The sequence below is a fragment of the Panthera pardus genome, unplaced genomic scaffold (assembly GCF_024362965.1).
Source record: "Panthera pardus isolate Hobbes unplaced genomic scaffold, ASM2436296v1 HiC_scaffold_12, whole genome shotgun sequence".
Lineage (NCBI taxonomy): Eukaryota > Metazoa > Chordata > Mammalia > Carnivora > Felidae > Panthera > Panthera pardus.
In genome coordinates, this window is record NW_026526677.1 from 41,775,799 (window position 1) to 41,789,936 (window position 14,138).

Below are 14,138 nucleotides of genomic sequence, written 5' to 3' on the forward strand. Positions count from 1 at the left end.
TCTCTCTTGCTCTTTTCCTCCTGTTCTTCCCTTATCTTCTCCCTGTGATCTATTCTAGGAGCAACTGTGGTTCAAGAGGCCAGAACCCTCCCATGGTATGTGGAACCCTCATTAACTCCCAGCTGCCGGGCTGGTTCCTCAGCCACCACCTGGGGACAAGAAATGGAGAAATGAAGGGTCTTCTGTGACCACAGAACTCCCAAGGGCTGAAAAACAGGGATTCCAACACTTGCTTCCCAATGTCCTGGGAAGTAAGAACTGTGTTATTTTATTTTATTTTTTATGTTTCTTTATTTTGAGAGAGAGAGAGAGAGCACATGTATGGGGGAGGAGAAGAGAGAGAAGAGGGAGAATTCCAAGCTGACTCCACACTATCAGCACAGAACTCTTGATGCAGGACACAATATCATGAACTGTAAAGATCATGACCCAAGCCAAACCGTGAGATCATGACCTGAGCCAAAATTAAGAGTCAGATGCTCAACCGACTGAGCCACCCAGGTGCCCCGAGAACTGTGTTATTTTAGCTTTACCTCCCTTTCTTCAATTATAAAAGAGATATAAATACTACCTGCTACGTACAATTATACAAATCAAAAGAAATATAGATAAGGTGCTTAGAACCAGTTCTTGGATCCCAAATTACATTAATTTTTTTTTAAAAATCTGGCATAGATGTTGCAGAAGAGGAGCTTGGGGTTCATTTTACCCCTCAAGGATGGGGCTTCCCAAAGGTGGGCTCTTTGTTCCTTACTCTGCTTCTGTGCCCCCCCCCCCAACAACTAGAGCAATTGGGAAGAACTATGGCCCCTCTCGAAATGTTAAGTGAAGAAAGCCCTCCATGCACCTTTCCTTTTTAGGTAAGCAGCACTTACTCCCCCAGAAGGCCACCAGCTGAGTGTGTGTGTGTGTGTGTGTGTGTGTGCGCAGGTTGGGTTTTTAATATGGATCTTTATTAATTTTATCCTGAGTGTGCACATGAGGTATGCTATAACAGAGACTGATTTCCTATCAATTACTTTATAGTAAATGACAAGTGTGTTGTGCCCCCTCCCCCTTGGCTCCAGACCTTACCCCAGGGTGATGTGATGAAAATGAGATGCAAAAATCTCTACATGAGTGGTGGGGCATTCCATAGGCAAGGGATGGAAAACAAGGGATTTTCCCCACGTATAGACAGGAGAGAGGTAGCGATCCCGCTGCCCTCCAGAAAAAGGAGGGCAGAAAAACTTCATTTCTTTGAAAAGGGATGGAAAGGATCATGGATTCTCACCCTAGACTTTTATTTTTTTTTTCAATATATGAAATTTATTGTCAAATTGGTTTCCATATAACACCCAGTGCTCATCCCAAAAGGTGCCCTCCTCAATACCCATCACCCACCCTCCCCTTCCTCCCATACCCTATCAACCCTCAGTTTGTTCTGTTTTTAAGAGTCTCTTATGCTTTGGCTCTCTCCCACTCTAACCTCTTTTTTTTTTTTCCTACCCTTCCCCCATGGGTTTCTGTTAAGTTTCTCAGGATCCACATAAGAGTGAAAACATATGGTATCTGTCTTTCTCTGTATGGCTTATTTCACTTAGCATCACACTCTCCAGTTCCATCCACGTTGCTACAAAGGGCCATATTTCGTTCTTTCTCATTGCCACGTAGTACTCCATTGTGTATATAAACCACAATTTCTTTATCCGTTCATCAGTTGATGGATATTTAGGCTCTTTTCCATAATTTGGCTATTGCTGAGAGTGCTGCTATAAACATTGGGGTACAAGTGCCCCTAGGCATCATCTCACACTAGACTTTTAGAAGGTACACACCTAGGGAGATAAAGCTCTAACCATCCTGGCACCTTAGGGGCTTACCGTAGGGACCTGGTCCTGGCTGTAACACTTTGGCCCTCTTGGGGAGATAAGAGAAGTTTTATTATCTTTTTTTTTTTTAACGTGGTAAAATACACAGAAGATGAGTTTACCGTCTTAGCCATTTTAAGTGCACGGTTGACTTATTCAGCACATTCACATTATTGTGCGACCATCATCACTACCCACTTCCAGAACTCCTTTTCTCCTGCAGACCCAAATCTCTGTGCCCATTAAACGATAACTCCCTGTTCTCTCTTCCCCTCAGCCCTTGGCAACCACAACCCTTTCTGCCTCTGAATTTGACTCTAGGTACTTCACCTAAGTGGAATCATGCAGTATTTGTCTTCTTGTGACTGGCTGATTTCACTTAGCATGATTTTCTCAAGGTGTTCCCATGTTGTAGCATGTTTCAGAATGTCCTTCCTTTATTCAGGCTGAATCATGCTCCATTGTGTGGATATACCATATTTTGCTTATCCATTCCTCTGTTGATGGATGCTTGAGTTGCTTCCACATTTGGCTGTTGTGAGTAACGTTGCTCCAAACATGGGTGTGCAGATATCTCTTTGAGACTATGTTTTCAATTACGTTGGACACACACCCACAAGTGGAACTGCTGGGTACATCTGATTATCCTTTTGGATAAGAGCAATTATTTGGACAAATGGCTACAGATCTAATTCTCATGGTACATAAAGAGCAAAACGCTTTCAGGGAAAGTGAGAACAAAAATTCCCTGCCTTTATAACTTACACATTTCCGAGTATCAGGAGGGTAGGGCATTTTGCAAGAGCACAGAAATCAAAGAAATTGTATTTCCCCACAGTCCACATGCTGGTCACAGGTGGGCAGGAAACGGAGGTTCTTGGCAAGCATCACAGGCAAGCGATGTAGGCAGTCACCCGAGAAGTAGAACTTCTCCTCTCTGCGTAGATGCTGCAGAGCTGACCACTCTGGCCACAGACTCTTCATCAGTCAAGGACAATCCTGAGAACTGCAAGTCAGCTCCGACTCTACTATTAGGGTCCCATCACTTATTTGACAGATATCATGGAACAAAATTCTAGCTGATGTGGCCCCAAACCCTCAGCATAGTCCAACAGACACCCCTGCAGCAGCCAGTTCCTAATTCGGTGTCCACAGATGGATTTAGGGAGAGTTTATGAACACCAGCATTTAAATCTCCTTTTCAAGAAGTGATCTAAAGCTTTTATCGTTTTCAAAAGTATCTGTGACCCAGAAGAGGCTAAATCCACTCTCATAAAAGGGTGCCAATGAAAACAAAAGCAAAAATCTTAATAACAAGGTCTTAGGAACTCCCGAAAGATTGAACAGCGAGCTCCTTTTGTGTAAGCCCTGTATTCACCACAACTAGTAAGGTGCCCAGCAACCTTAATGTGGTCAATAAAGACCCACCAACAAATGAATGTAGAATCTGTCAAAGACAAAGAAAATGCACCTTAATGATGTAAGTCAATGAGAAAGTTGAATACAACTTACAGACATCAATTTTTCACCTGGCTGAGCAAGCACACAGCTGGTTCGTCCATGGGTAAACATTACCACTGATTGATTCTTTCGCTCATTCGTCCACTCATTCATTCATTTAGCAAATATTTATTGAGGTTGAGCACCTGCTCTGTGCCAGAACCAAAGCTACATGAGACAGTCTCAGCTCTCAAGCAGCCCCCAGCACAGTGGGGCAGGCAGAACCACAAATGAATCATCACAGTACTGGGTGGTAAAGGCAGTGACACAGACTGCACAAGGGGCTGGAAGACCCAAGGCAGGGACCTTTTAGTGGTTGAGCTTGGAGGAGGCTCAGGGAAGGCTTCACCAAGGGAGTGACATTTGAGCCCAGTGCTGAAAGCTGAGAAGCAGATAGTCGGTGGGTGAGGGAGCCTGTTTTTAGCCTCCATGGCCAGTGCTGGGCACACACAACAGGTCCTCCCTTACTATGGATTGTCAAATGAAGAGTGCCCATCTGTAGGGGAAAAGTCTATGCAGGGAGCTCCTGAGCTAAATTCCAGCACTAGCAACCCAGCCTCCATTATTTTCCACGACTCCTCTCAATATGCCCCCGCCCAGCAAGACTCACTGGTTTACTCACTGCATCTGGGAAGTCTTGTTCCAGCCCTCCCACCTTTACACACTGATATCCCTCCCCAACCAGAGTTACCCCTACTTCTTCACCCACATAGGCTGGACCATCCCTCAAGACCACCTTTTCCCTCAAAGCTTCCAAGAGTCTACCTCTCCAAGATCAGTCACCTTTTTTTTTTTTAAATAAATGTGTTTATCTTGTTTTCCCAACCAGACTGGAGGCCCCTGAAGGCAGGGACAATCTGTTATTATTCTTTATCAGGAGACAATGTAGTAGAGAGCAATGGTTCTTAAATATTACACACATCAGAATCACATGGAAGAGTCACTAAAATAGACTTCTAAACTCTACTTCCGGAGTTTCAGATATAGTCAATTTCTAACAAATTCCCAAGTGATGTGGTCCAGGAACCGCACACTCTGAGAACCACTGGTATGAGAAGCACATGGGTTCCACACCCAACTGAACCCGGATTTCACTCTAGGCTATGCATCTCACTGGCTGTGTGAGTTAAGGCAAGTCTCTTAGCCTCTCTGGGCCTCACTTTCCTAAGGACACGATAATACTTTGCAGGGTTACAAAGGAACCCAGCTGGCACCCAATGGACACCTAATAAATGCCTGTTAATTGATTGGCTAATTGCCTCAGTTACAAATCAAAGCATCCCTTTTTAAAAATGCTTTTTAAAGCATAAGAGACTCTTAAAAACTGAGAACAAACTGAGGGTTGATGGGGGGTGGGAGGGAGGGGAGGGTGGGTGATAGGTATTGAGGAGGGCACCTTTTGGGATGAGCACTGGGTGTTGAATGGAAACCAATTTGACAATAAACTTCATATATTGAAAAATAAAAAATAAGGGGGGGGGATAAAAATGCTTTTTAAGTTTATTTGTTTATTTTGAGAAGGGGGGAAGGGCAGAGAGGGAGGGAGAGGGAGAATCCCAAGCAAGCCCACACTGTCAAAGCAGAGCCTGAGATGGGGGTCAATCCCATGAACTGTGAGATCATGACGTGAGCCAAGATCAAGAGTCAGATGCCGGGGCGCCTGAGTGGCTCAGTCAGTTAAGCGTTTGACTTTGGCTCAGGTCATGATCTCACGGTTTGTGAGTTAGAACCCCACGTGGGACTCTGTGCTGACAGCTCAGAGCCTGGAGCCTGCTTCGAATTCTGTATCTCCCTGTCTCCCTGACTCTCCCCCACTTGTTCTCTCTCTCTCTCTCTCTCTCTCTCTCTCAAAAATAAATAAAATGTAAAAAAAAAAAAAAAAGAGTCAGATACCTAACCAACTGAGCCACCCAGGTGCCCCCAAAGCACCCACTTTTGAGCCAGGTTATTTCTCCCAATTAGGGGAGCAAGCAACACCTCAACACTCTCCTCCCCAACTCTTTTCCATCAGGGCCTGACCAGCCGAAGAATTTGATTTGATTTCTCCACTTCCAGTGGAAAAGGTGATGCTTCTCTCCAAACCACTGGGCTCACTTTTTTTTAAACAAAACTTCTCTAGGCTCTGTCCTTTGCCCAAGCCCCAGATCACCCACATCATTAAATGAGTATCTTCTCAAGGACGCACAGACTACCCAGAAAGCTTAAAATTAAATATATTCACCATTTTAAGTTTTTAATACACTCATGTTAGCTAAAAATAGATTTTGACTATGTGGGGCATGAGGGGAGTACTTCAGCAATGTTTCCTTCAAGCATGTAAATGTTAGGTAGTGGCTGTGTGTTTCTGTCTCTCTCATCCCTAACTCTCTCTCCCTCCTTTCCTCCCTCCTGTTCTGGTCTCTGCTTGCCTGAATGGAGAGGTCTTTCATCGCCCAAGCACCAGAGAGAAGGGTCTTCCTCCCTCCTCCCTGACAGAATCATAGCCGTAGGCATGACCCACACTTACTTCCATTTATGTGTAGAGATTCACCCGTGCACAAGGAAGTCAGCCATACACATTAAATACAGGCACATGCTCGGGGCGCCTGGGTGGCTTAGTCGTGGTCCGTGAGTTCGAGCCCCGCGTCGGGCTCTGGGCTGATGGCTCAGAGCCTGGAGCCTGCTTCCGATTCTGTGTCTCCCTCTCTCTCTGCCCTTCCCCCATTCATGCTCTGTCTCTCTCTGTCTCAAAAATAAATAAAAAACGTTAAAAAAATTAAAAAAAAATATATAGGCACATGCTCAAGCAGCCAAGTCTCAATAAGGACTGTGCGCTTGCTCTACAGACGCCACCGCCAGACAAGTCCCCACGCACCACCTTGCACCCCTTTCCAACTGGATAACTTCCAACGCCCTTTTTTGCCTTCCTTGTTTACCCCACCCCCATCCCCAACTCACCCATTTCTAAGCAGGATGCTCCAAGTAGGAACTGGGTTCTGCTACCCAATTTGCTGGGGGTCCTGGGGCAAATGAGTTTTCCTCTCTGCCTTCTCACTTGAATCATGACAAATATACCACCTGCCTTAAAGTGAGATAACAATCAAGCCAGATAATGCAGTAAAGGGCTTGGCACCTTGTTCCGGCCCATTTAAGTTTTAGGTAGGAAATCAATTACTAAAGAGCAGTAAGCATTGCAGCATTATTTACAACAGCAAAGACATGGAAACAACCTAAGTGTCCATCGATGTATGAATAAAGAACATGTGGTACACACACACACACACACACACACAATGGAATATCATTCAGCCATAAAAAGAAGGAAATCCTACTGTTTGTGACAACCTGGATAAAACTTGAGGGCTTCATGCTAAGTTAAATAAGTCAGAGAAAGACAAGTACTATATGATCTCACATGTGGAATCTGAAAAAGCTGAACTCGGGGTGCCTGGGTGGCTCAGTCAGTTAAGCTTGCCGCTTGGGCTATGGTCATGATCTCAGGGCAGTCCGTGAGTTCAAGCCCCACATTGGGCTCTGTGCTGATAGCTCAGAGCCTAGAGCCTGCTTCGGATTCTAGGCCTCCCTCTTTCTCTGCTCCTCCCCTGCTCGTGCTCCTTCTCTCTCTCTTTCTCTCTCCCCAAAATAAATAAATATTTAAAAATTATTTTAAAATTAAAAAAATTAAAAAGCTGAACTCATAGAAACAGAGAACACATTGGTGGTTACCAGAGGTAGGGGATGGGGAGTGACAGGTGGAGGAAGTGTGTAAAGGTGGTCAAAAGGTAAAAACTGTCCACTATAAGAAAAATTAGTTTTGCTTAGGGAATGTAATATATAGCATAATGACTACAGTTAACAATACTCTATTGTATATTTGAAAGTCGCTAAAAGAGTAGGTCCTAAAAATTCTCATACAAGGAAAATATTGTATGTGAGGTGATGGATGTTAACTATAACTATATAACAATATATACATAGTTGTACCTTATTTTGTACATCCTAAACATATACTGTGTTATATGTTAGTTATACCTCAAAAAAAAAACGGGGTAGGGGAGAAAGGGGGAAGACATCTTGGGATTTGGGGCAAGAAGCCCTCAGCTGGTCTGAAAATGGAAAAGCTTGCCATGAGGTCTAGTGTGTGCCAGGCTTTCTCACCCTCATGATCCACGAGGGAGGGATTATTCCTCCTGTCTTATAGTCGAGCATCAGGGAGGCAGACTTGCCTAAGCTCACAAGTCTGGTCAGGGGTGGAGCTGGGACCTGAACTTCCCCTCTGTTCAGTGGACAGGAGATGAGATGCCTCGAAGGGGAGGAGGAAGCTGAGACCAAGACAGTTTGTCCAGTGGCACCCACCTCACCTGACCTCAGCCCCAGCTCTGGCAGGGCCTCCAGGCCCAGGCAGCTGAGGCCTGCTGTGCCTGCCAGAGTGCACCTGTCAGGGGCCAGGCTGTGCCAGAGACAGGCATCCTTTTTGGTGGAGCCCAGATGGAGATTCTGCTGCAGTGTGGCCTCGGGTGAGGACAGAAGCAGGCCAGCACACCTCATGGGACCCCTGTGATCATTCCCATTGGTCACTAATAGAAGTTGTCTCCAAAGCAAATCACTGCAGGGTCATTTGTGTGCCCGCTTCACCCACAGAAAGAGGCCCCAGTCAGCAGGGGCCCTGGCACTCAAGTCCTCCCATCTGGAGGCAAAATGTGCAGATGGGCAGGTTTCAACAGAGAAAAGGCAAAATGTGCAGATGGGCAGGTTTCCCCAAAGGTCTGTTCTTTGGTGCCCACACTCCCTCCTCAGGAGATAAAGTCTTAGGAGCAGAAGAATCCTCAGTAGCCCCAGCACCCCTTTGGGAAGTGGTTAACAGCACAGTCTCTGAAGTCAAGCATGACTGTGTTTGAATCCTTTCTCTACCAATTCCCAGCTGTGTGATCTTGGGGAAAGGGCTTAACTCCTCTGACCCTCAGTTCTCTGCTAACAGTAACTACTAGGCAGTTACTCTGTGATGTAAAACAGGTAAAGTGTGTGACATGTACTAAGCACACCCAACAGATGTTGGTGAAGCAAAAAGGAGATAATCTTATTCTCTCTCTCTGTGCCGCTCTCCACCATCTGTCCAGAAAGGCAGCAGGTTTGAGGATGGTCAGCAGCTCAGGAAGGGAAATGAGGCATGCTTGAGAAACCCTGAGTGTGTACACAGGCTGAAAGCAAATGCTGAAATGCTCTGGAAAAAAAATGAGGAGTGTGTTTTTTCAGAAAGGCTGTGTGGAAGAAAGGAAGAAGAGATATAAGATATACACAAGGGAGAAGACCTTTGGGGGTAGAGAAATGGTGGAATTTTACTAAGTTTCTTCTGGGAGGTATGGGAATCATGTCTTTCCACCTCCCCTGGAGAGTTTAGTAAAGCCTCCACTTCTAATCCATGCGATGGGGAGCTGGATATTTGGGGGGATGCAATGAGAGAATTAATGTGACCTCGAGGGGCCTCAAGGATATAGAGCAACCAGGCCATGAATGGAGTTGCCCTTCTGGGTTATATTATTATAGTGAGCATGATCCTGGACCGAAACTTCAGTGGGCGAGAACAAAAATGTTACTGAATTTCTACTTCAAGCCCCCACTCCAGCAGGGAAGTAGTTAACATGGGGCTTTCTTGACATTTCTTCCCACCTCCCTGCCTGGTTCTGTGGTGCCAAGAGACTTGGGGAGGCTCCATCTTGTTTCTGTAGCAAACACCCATGTAAGTACTGCTGAGGGTCCCCTGCATCCTTCAGGCTGGTGGCTGTGCCCTGGGGCAAGGGAAACTTTCTTCAAAATAGTCCTGGTACGGATTTTCTAGCACAATCTACACACAGCCTTTCCCTTGCTGGGTAGCTTTCCCCCCTACCCTGTCCTGCCCAGTATACACACATACACAGCAGGCAGGCAAAGAGGCTGGGCACAGGTTCCCGTTCTCAAGAACTCCCTCCCCTCCCCTCCTCTTGACAATAGGGCAGGATGGAGGTGAAAGGGGAAATGACTTTTCCCGCCCAGGTTCCAGCCCTGACATACAGTCTTCTAAGTTTCCCTGCAGACACAGGCTTTGAACACACCAATTGTCTGCTTTCTGCTCTATCTCAGCTTCACAGCCACCTGCCTGAAGGGGGGTGGGGTATGGAGGGGAGGGTGATGATATCTTCTCTACAGATACCCCTATTTTATTCTTACTTGTTGCATAGTATGGATGATAGCATAATTTTTGTTTTTGTTTGTCTTTAACCAGCTCACTGTGGATTGGGATTATTGAAATGGTTAATTTCTTGAAATATCCCCCCATTCTATTATGTCACCATTATTTACCTGATGACCCCCACTGCCATGGTCACTGACACACCTGGTCAGCCAGATAGAGACAAGGAACTAAAGCCTGAACAACATCAGGGCTGGAAGGGACCTTTCTGAAGGTGTGCACCAACCCTTTCCTGGCACAAAGGAGGGGAGGGGCCCTGCTTGCGGTCACACTTACCCAGTACACCAGTGGGCACAAGAATCCAGGTTTCTGAAATCCATCCCAGGTTTTCCATTTTGCCAGAAGGAAGGCTGAGAATTCTCAAAGGGGAATACCCTTGCTGGTAGCAAGCTTTTGGTGCCTGCCCTTCTTCTAGTCCCCCTCCCCCCATTCAGAAGCCTGCTACCTTGTTGGAAGTGGGAAAGCAGGAGACCCAGTGCCTCCTCATAGAGACATGTGTAGCTCTGTGTCTCCTTCTGTTGTAGAAATAAATGGTTTCATGTCACACAGGCTGTTCCACATATATGCCTGGGACATCTTTCCATGTCAGAATATATATCCCTGCTTTAGTCTCTGGACTGTCTCGGTATTCCACAGTATGGATAATACTATGTTTTTCGTTTGGTTTGTTTTAACCAGCCCTCTATTGATGAACATTTTACTTGTTTCCAAAATTATAATACATACTACAGCAGAAGTCCTTCCATGCCTCCTTGTGCACCTGACTTTTGGAAAGTGACTTTCCAAAGTAACTCTAGCACCTACTTGGTGGGCAGTGCGATGAGCATCCTCTCTATACAGCTAGGTGTAGGAAGGTGGGAATTTGGTCACAGTCGCACAGCAGGCTTGTTCTAGAGATGGCAAACGTGGGGCCCTCTTCAGTCCCCAGACCTAACACCTTTAGTCCCAGCTGATGATCCCTTAAGTCCTTTACACTTGGGTCCAGCTTGGATTGAACTTGGCCTTCTGTTTATTTCAAATGGCCCGGAAGACCAAAGCGTGTGGGTTGTGCCAAGCACTGCATGCTGAATGTCAAGGAAGAGAAAGACTACTAGATAACCTTCACTGACTGAGGGAGTCCCATGGGTGGGCCCCTAGAGGATGAAGTAGGCTGGACTATCTTCCTGGTTTACAAAGCATATTTATGCCCATGATCTCATTTTACTCCTCTGGAGTCTGTATTATTATCTTCCTCATTTAGAAAGGAGAAAAATGATGCACAGAATAATAACTTGTCCAACATCACACAAACGAGTAGTAGCAGAGCCAGGACTGGGGACTTGTTCTTTAAAAATTCATATATTATCACCGCTAAAAGGAAAAATAGCGTTCCTGAAAGTGTGAAAAACTGAAATTGCAACTACAAAAATAAAATGGCGACTTTCAAATAGAAAGTTTGAAGAAAAAAAAAAACTTGGAACAACAACAAAAAAGCTTTGAAAAAAAAATCTTGTTAGGTGACCATGGGCACATCATCTCATCTCTCTGAACCTTCGTTGTCCTGTTTTCACAGAAAGAGAATGGTAGTAACAATAATACTAAGCACGGGAATGGGAGCTAATATATACTTCACTCTGCTCTAATGCAACAGTCGTTTCCAGGTCTGAGCTTCCCCTGCAGACTTGCATTCAAACATACATATTTAATATGGCTCTAATAATATAATAAATCTTATAATCCTATGACAACACACGATTTTGTCTCCTAGTTTTTCACGTGACGTCATAAGTTTTTCCCACAGCCTCAGCAATCCCCTTTTCAGTGGCTATTATCCCCTGGATTAATTAATTCCTGCTGCTGGTGCCAGACAATTTACTGCCACCAAGTTTTCACTATTTTGGCGGATACTGGAGGAAATCTCTTTCGGATTCAGAGAGGTTCCAGAAAGTCAGAGACTGAGGTTTTCGGACCCTAAGCTCCTGCCCTCCCCAGGCTGTTCACCCAACCCCACCGGCCCTCTGCCAGGGTGCCTGCTCCTGCCCTCACCTCTTCCAGAGCCTGAGGCAGAGCTGAGGCCTTGCCTGACAGCATCCTATAAAGACTCAAAGCAGCAGCCTCAGAGCAGGCGCAGAGAAGCTTCTAGGGAAAAGGCCTGGAAAGAGCTTCCCTTGGTGTCCCCCACCCCCTCCTGAGAACTGTGTATTTATGCCCCATACCTCTAACTCAGAGAATTCTTTTAAAATTCAACCTAAAATCCCATTTTCCCTTCTTTCTTCTTACTACATAAACTTTTTTTTTGGTCAGGGACCTGTGGGAATTTCTCCAGAAGTGTGGAAATGCATTGCATTGTCTTTTCAATTCCCCCAGGTCCTTTAACTCATCAAGCCTGTTGGTACCAGGTTAAGAATACATCCCAGTTGGAGGGGGCTGGGGGAGGCATTCTCTCTTTCCACCCGTCCTGGCTGCCTCCCACTGTTTTCACTGGGCTTAATTTCATAAGTGCCCCTTTTTCAGTCTTGAGCAGGTACCCATTCACCTGACAGTCACTGGAATGTTCTAATGTATTAGAGGCATGCCTGACAGAGATGGGTGGGGGGCGAAAGAAGGGATCTGAGGAGCTGCGTTCAAGTTATGGTTCCTTAACTTTTTGGCAGTGAGACCTTGGCTCAATCATGTAACCTCCCTGAGCCTCTACTGCCTCATCAGGAAAATAGGAAAAATTATAACCTGTACTTAGCCAGAGTGTTGAGAGATCTCGTTTGCGAAAGCGCTGGATACATTGTAAAGCACCTAGGAGCGCACGGCACCTGGAACCACTTTTGAAAAATATTTGAAGTGTTCCCCAAATCTTCCCTGCTTTTCTTATCTTTTTGGGGTGAGGGCTTGCTCCACTCTGCCCCCACCAGGACCCTCTGATCTAACGACACCCACCCTCGCCAAGCCCAGGTGAACGCACATCTCAGCCCAGGGGCAGTGAGCTCGCACTTCAGGCCCGAAAGCGCGCACTCAGCACCCACTCGGATCTTCCTCCTTTGTGCACCCCGCATCCCTCCCACCTAGATTCGAGCGTGCCCACCCACCCAGCCTGCTTCCCCCCTCTCCTGCAGCGCAGGCGTGGAGCGGGGCACTCAAAGCGTCCCCAGTACATCTGGGCGCGCAGGCCACCACAGCTGGAACGCCCGGCCGCTCAGGCTCCTGGCCGCCCCCCAGCCCCGCAGGTAGTGGCGCGAGGCGGGGTGGGGGGGAGCGGGAGCGCCGGCAGGGCGGGGCCCGCGGGGGTGGGGCGGGGGCCTGACTGCCGGGTCGGACCGCCGAGCCGCGAGGGACAGAGGCGCGGGAGGCGCGTGGAGCCAGCCGCAGCCGGAGCCGGTGTCGGAGCCGGAGCCGGAGCCCCAGACCGCGCCCGCGCCCGCGCCCGCGCCCGCGCCGCCATGCCCTTGGCCTTCTGCGGCAGCGAGAACCACTCGGCCGCCTACCGGGTGGACCAGGGCGTCCTCAACAACGGTTGCTTCGTGGACGCGCTCAACGTGGTGCCTCACGTCTTCCTGCTCTTCATCACTTTCCCCATCCTCTTCATCGGTGAGCGCGCGGGGAGCGGCGGAGGAGGGGGGGGCACAGGCGGGGAGGGAGGAGGAGGCGCCGCCGCGCACCACACGGCTCCCTTTCCCCCCCTCGGGCCCCGCGACCGACCGGCAGTCGCCTCCCTCCCGGGGTCCCCTGCTCTGTGTTGTATCCCGCGGTCCCCGCACTCGCCGGCCCTGCCATCCCCTCCCTCCCTGAGGTGCACCAAACACAGGACGCTCGTGACTCAGGGGACCCCCCAAGTTTTCCACCGCAGAGCCGAAGCTGAAATGGAGAACAGGAAAAGCAGTGTGGGCGCTGGCATGTTTGGGAGGGGTTCGGGCTGTACCCCCAGTAGTACAGTGTAGGGAGACAGGGCACCCCTCCCCCGAGGTACTCTCCCGGTCAGCCGAGGCTGGGCCCAGGGAGAAGGGCAGCCTGGCCTCGGGAGCCGGAATGGAGGCCCTGTGAGCCCCTGTGTGTTTTGGGGCTGCGCCAGACAGTGATCAGTAGCCTCTGCAGGTCCCTGGGGGTCCCACGCGCCCTGAGCGAGGAGAAGCAGGAGCTAGGGACGTGGGTCCTCTTGTCTGCTACTCCATCTGGACCAGCGTCACCGCTTGAAAGCCCTCTGCAAAGTTGGGCACCACTGTTAGGACCATCCTGCATGCCTTTTCACTGTGGTCCTCTTTGTCTGTCTTCAGAACCTTGAATTGTCCAAGCTGGCTAGAGCTTTGTCAACTCACAGGGTGTTCCCCACCCCCCCCCCCCCTGCATCTGCAAAACTTGTTAATTCACTCTAATGTTTTTAAAGGGCAAATTTTAAAATTCATATACAGCTTTTGGGAAGAAAGGAAAGATTGTCACAAAATTAAGAAAGGAAGAATGTGGCAGAGGCAGAGTTGCTAGTTATTGACAATTAGAAATAAGGAAGAAGCATATGTTCTCAAACAAATGGTTTATTTACATGATTATTTGTCATACAAGAGGTTAGTATACAAAATGAGTTCCTGCATAGGAGGGCCTGCATGGGTCCAGGCTTCACG

The 14,138-nt window shown here is 47.8% G+C and overlaps 1 protein-coding gene and 1 long non-coding RNA gene across 6 annotated transcripts in view; one reads left to right on the top strand and one right to left on the bottom strand.

The window, feature by feature from the left end:
* Positions 1 to 1,446: 1,446 nt before the first annotated feature.
* LOC109271203 (uncharacterized) lies at positions 1,447 to 13,116 on the bottom strand. The gene is made up of 3 exons (XR_002081877.2): positions 13,011 to 13,116; positions 6,288 to 6,411; positions 1,447 to 3,297 (listed from the first exon to the last, which is right to left on the bottom strand). It is a non-coding gene; the product is annotated as an uncharacterized LOC109271203 (long non-coding RNA).
* ABCC8 (ATP binding cassette subfamily C member 8) overlaps positions 12,802 to 14,138 on the top strand; it is a 76,975-nt gene continuing 75,638 nt past the window's right edge. For 4 of the 5 annotated variants that reach the window (XM_019456451.2, XM_019456454.2, XM_019456455.2 and 1 more), the window contains exon 1: positions 12,803 to 13,113. In XM_019456451.2, the coding sequence (XP_019311996.1) occupies positions 12,966 to 13,113 (148 nt within the window). In that variant the 5' untranslated portion in view covers positions 12,803 to 12,965. Of the gene's footprint in view, positions 13,114 to 14,138 lie in introns of all 5 variants that reach the window. The other variant, XM_019456456.2, reaches the window with a different exon arrangement.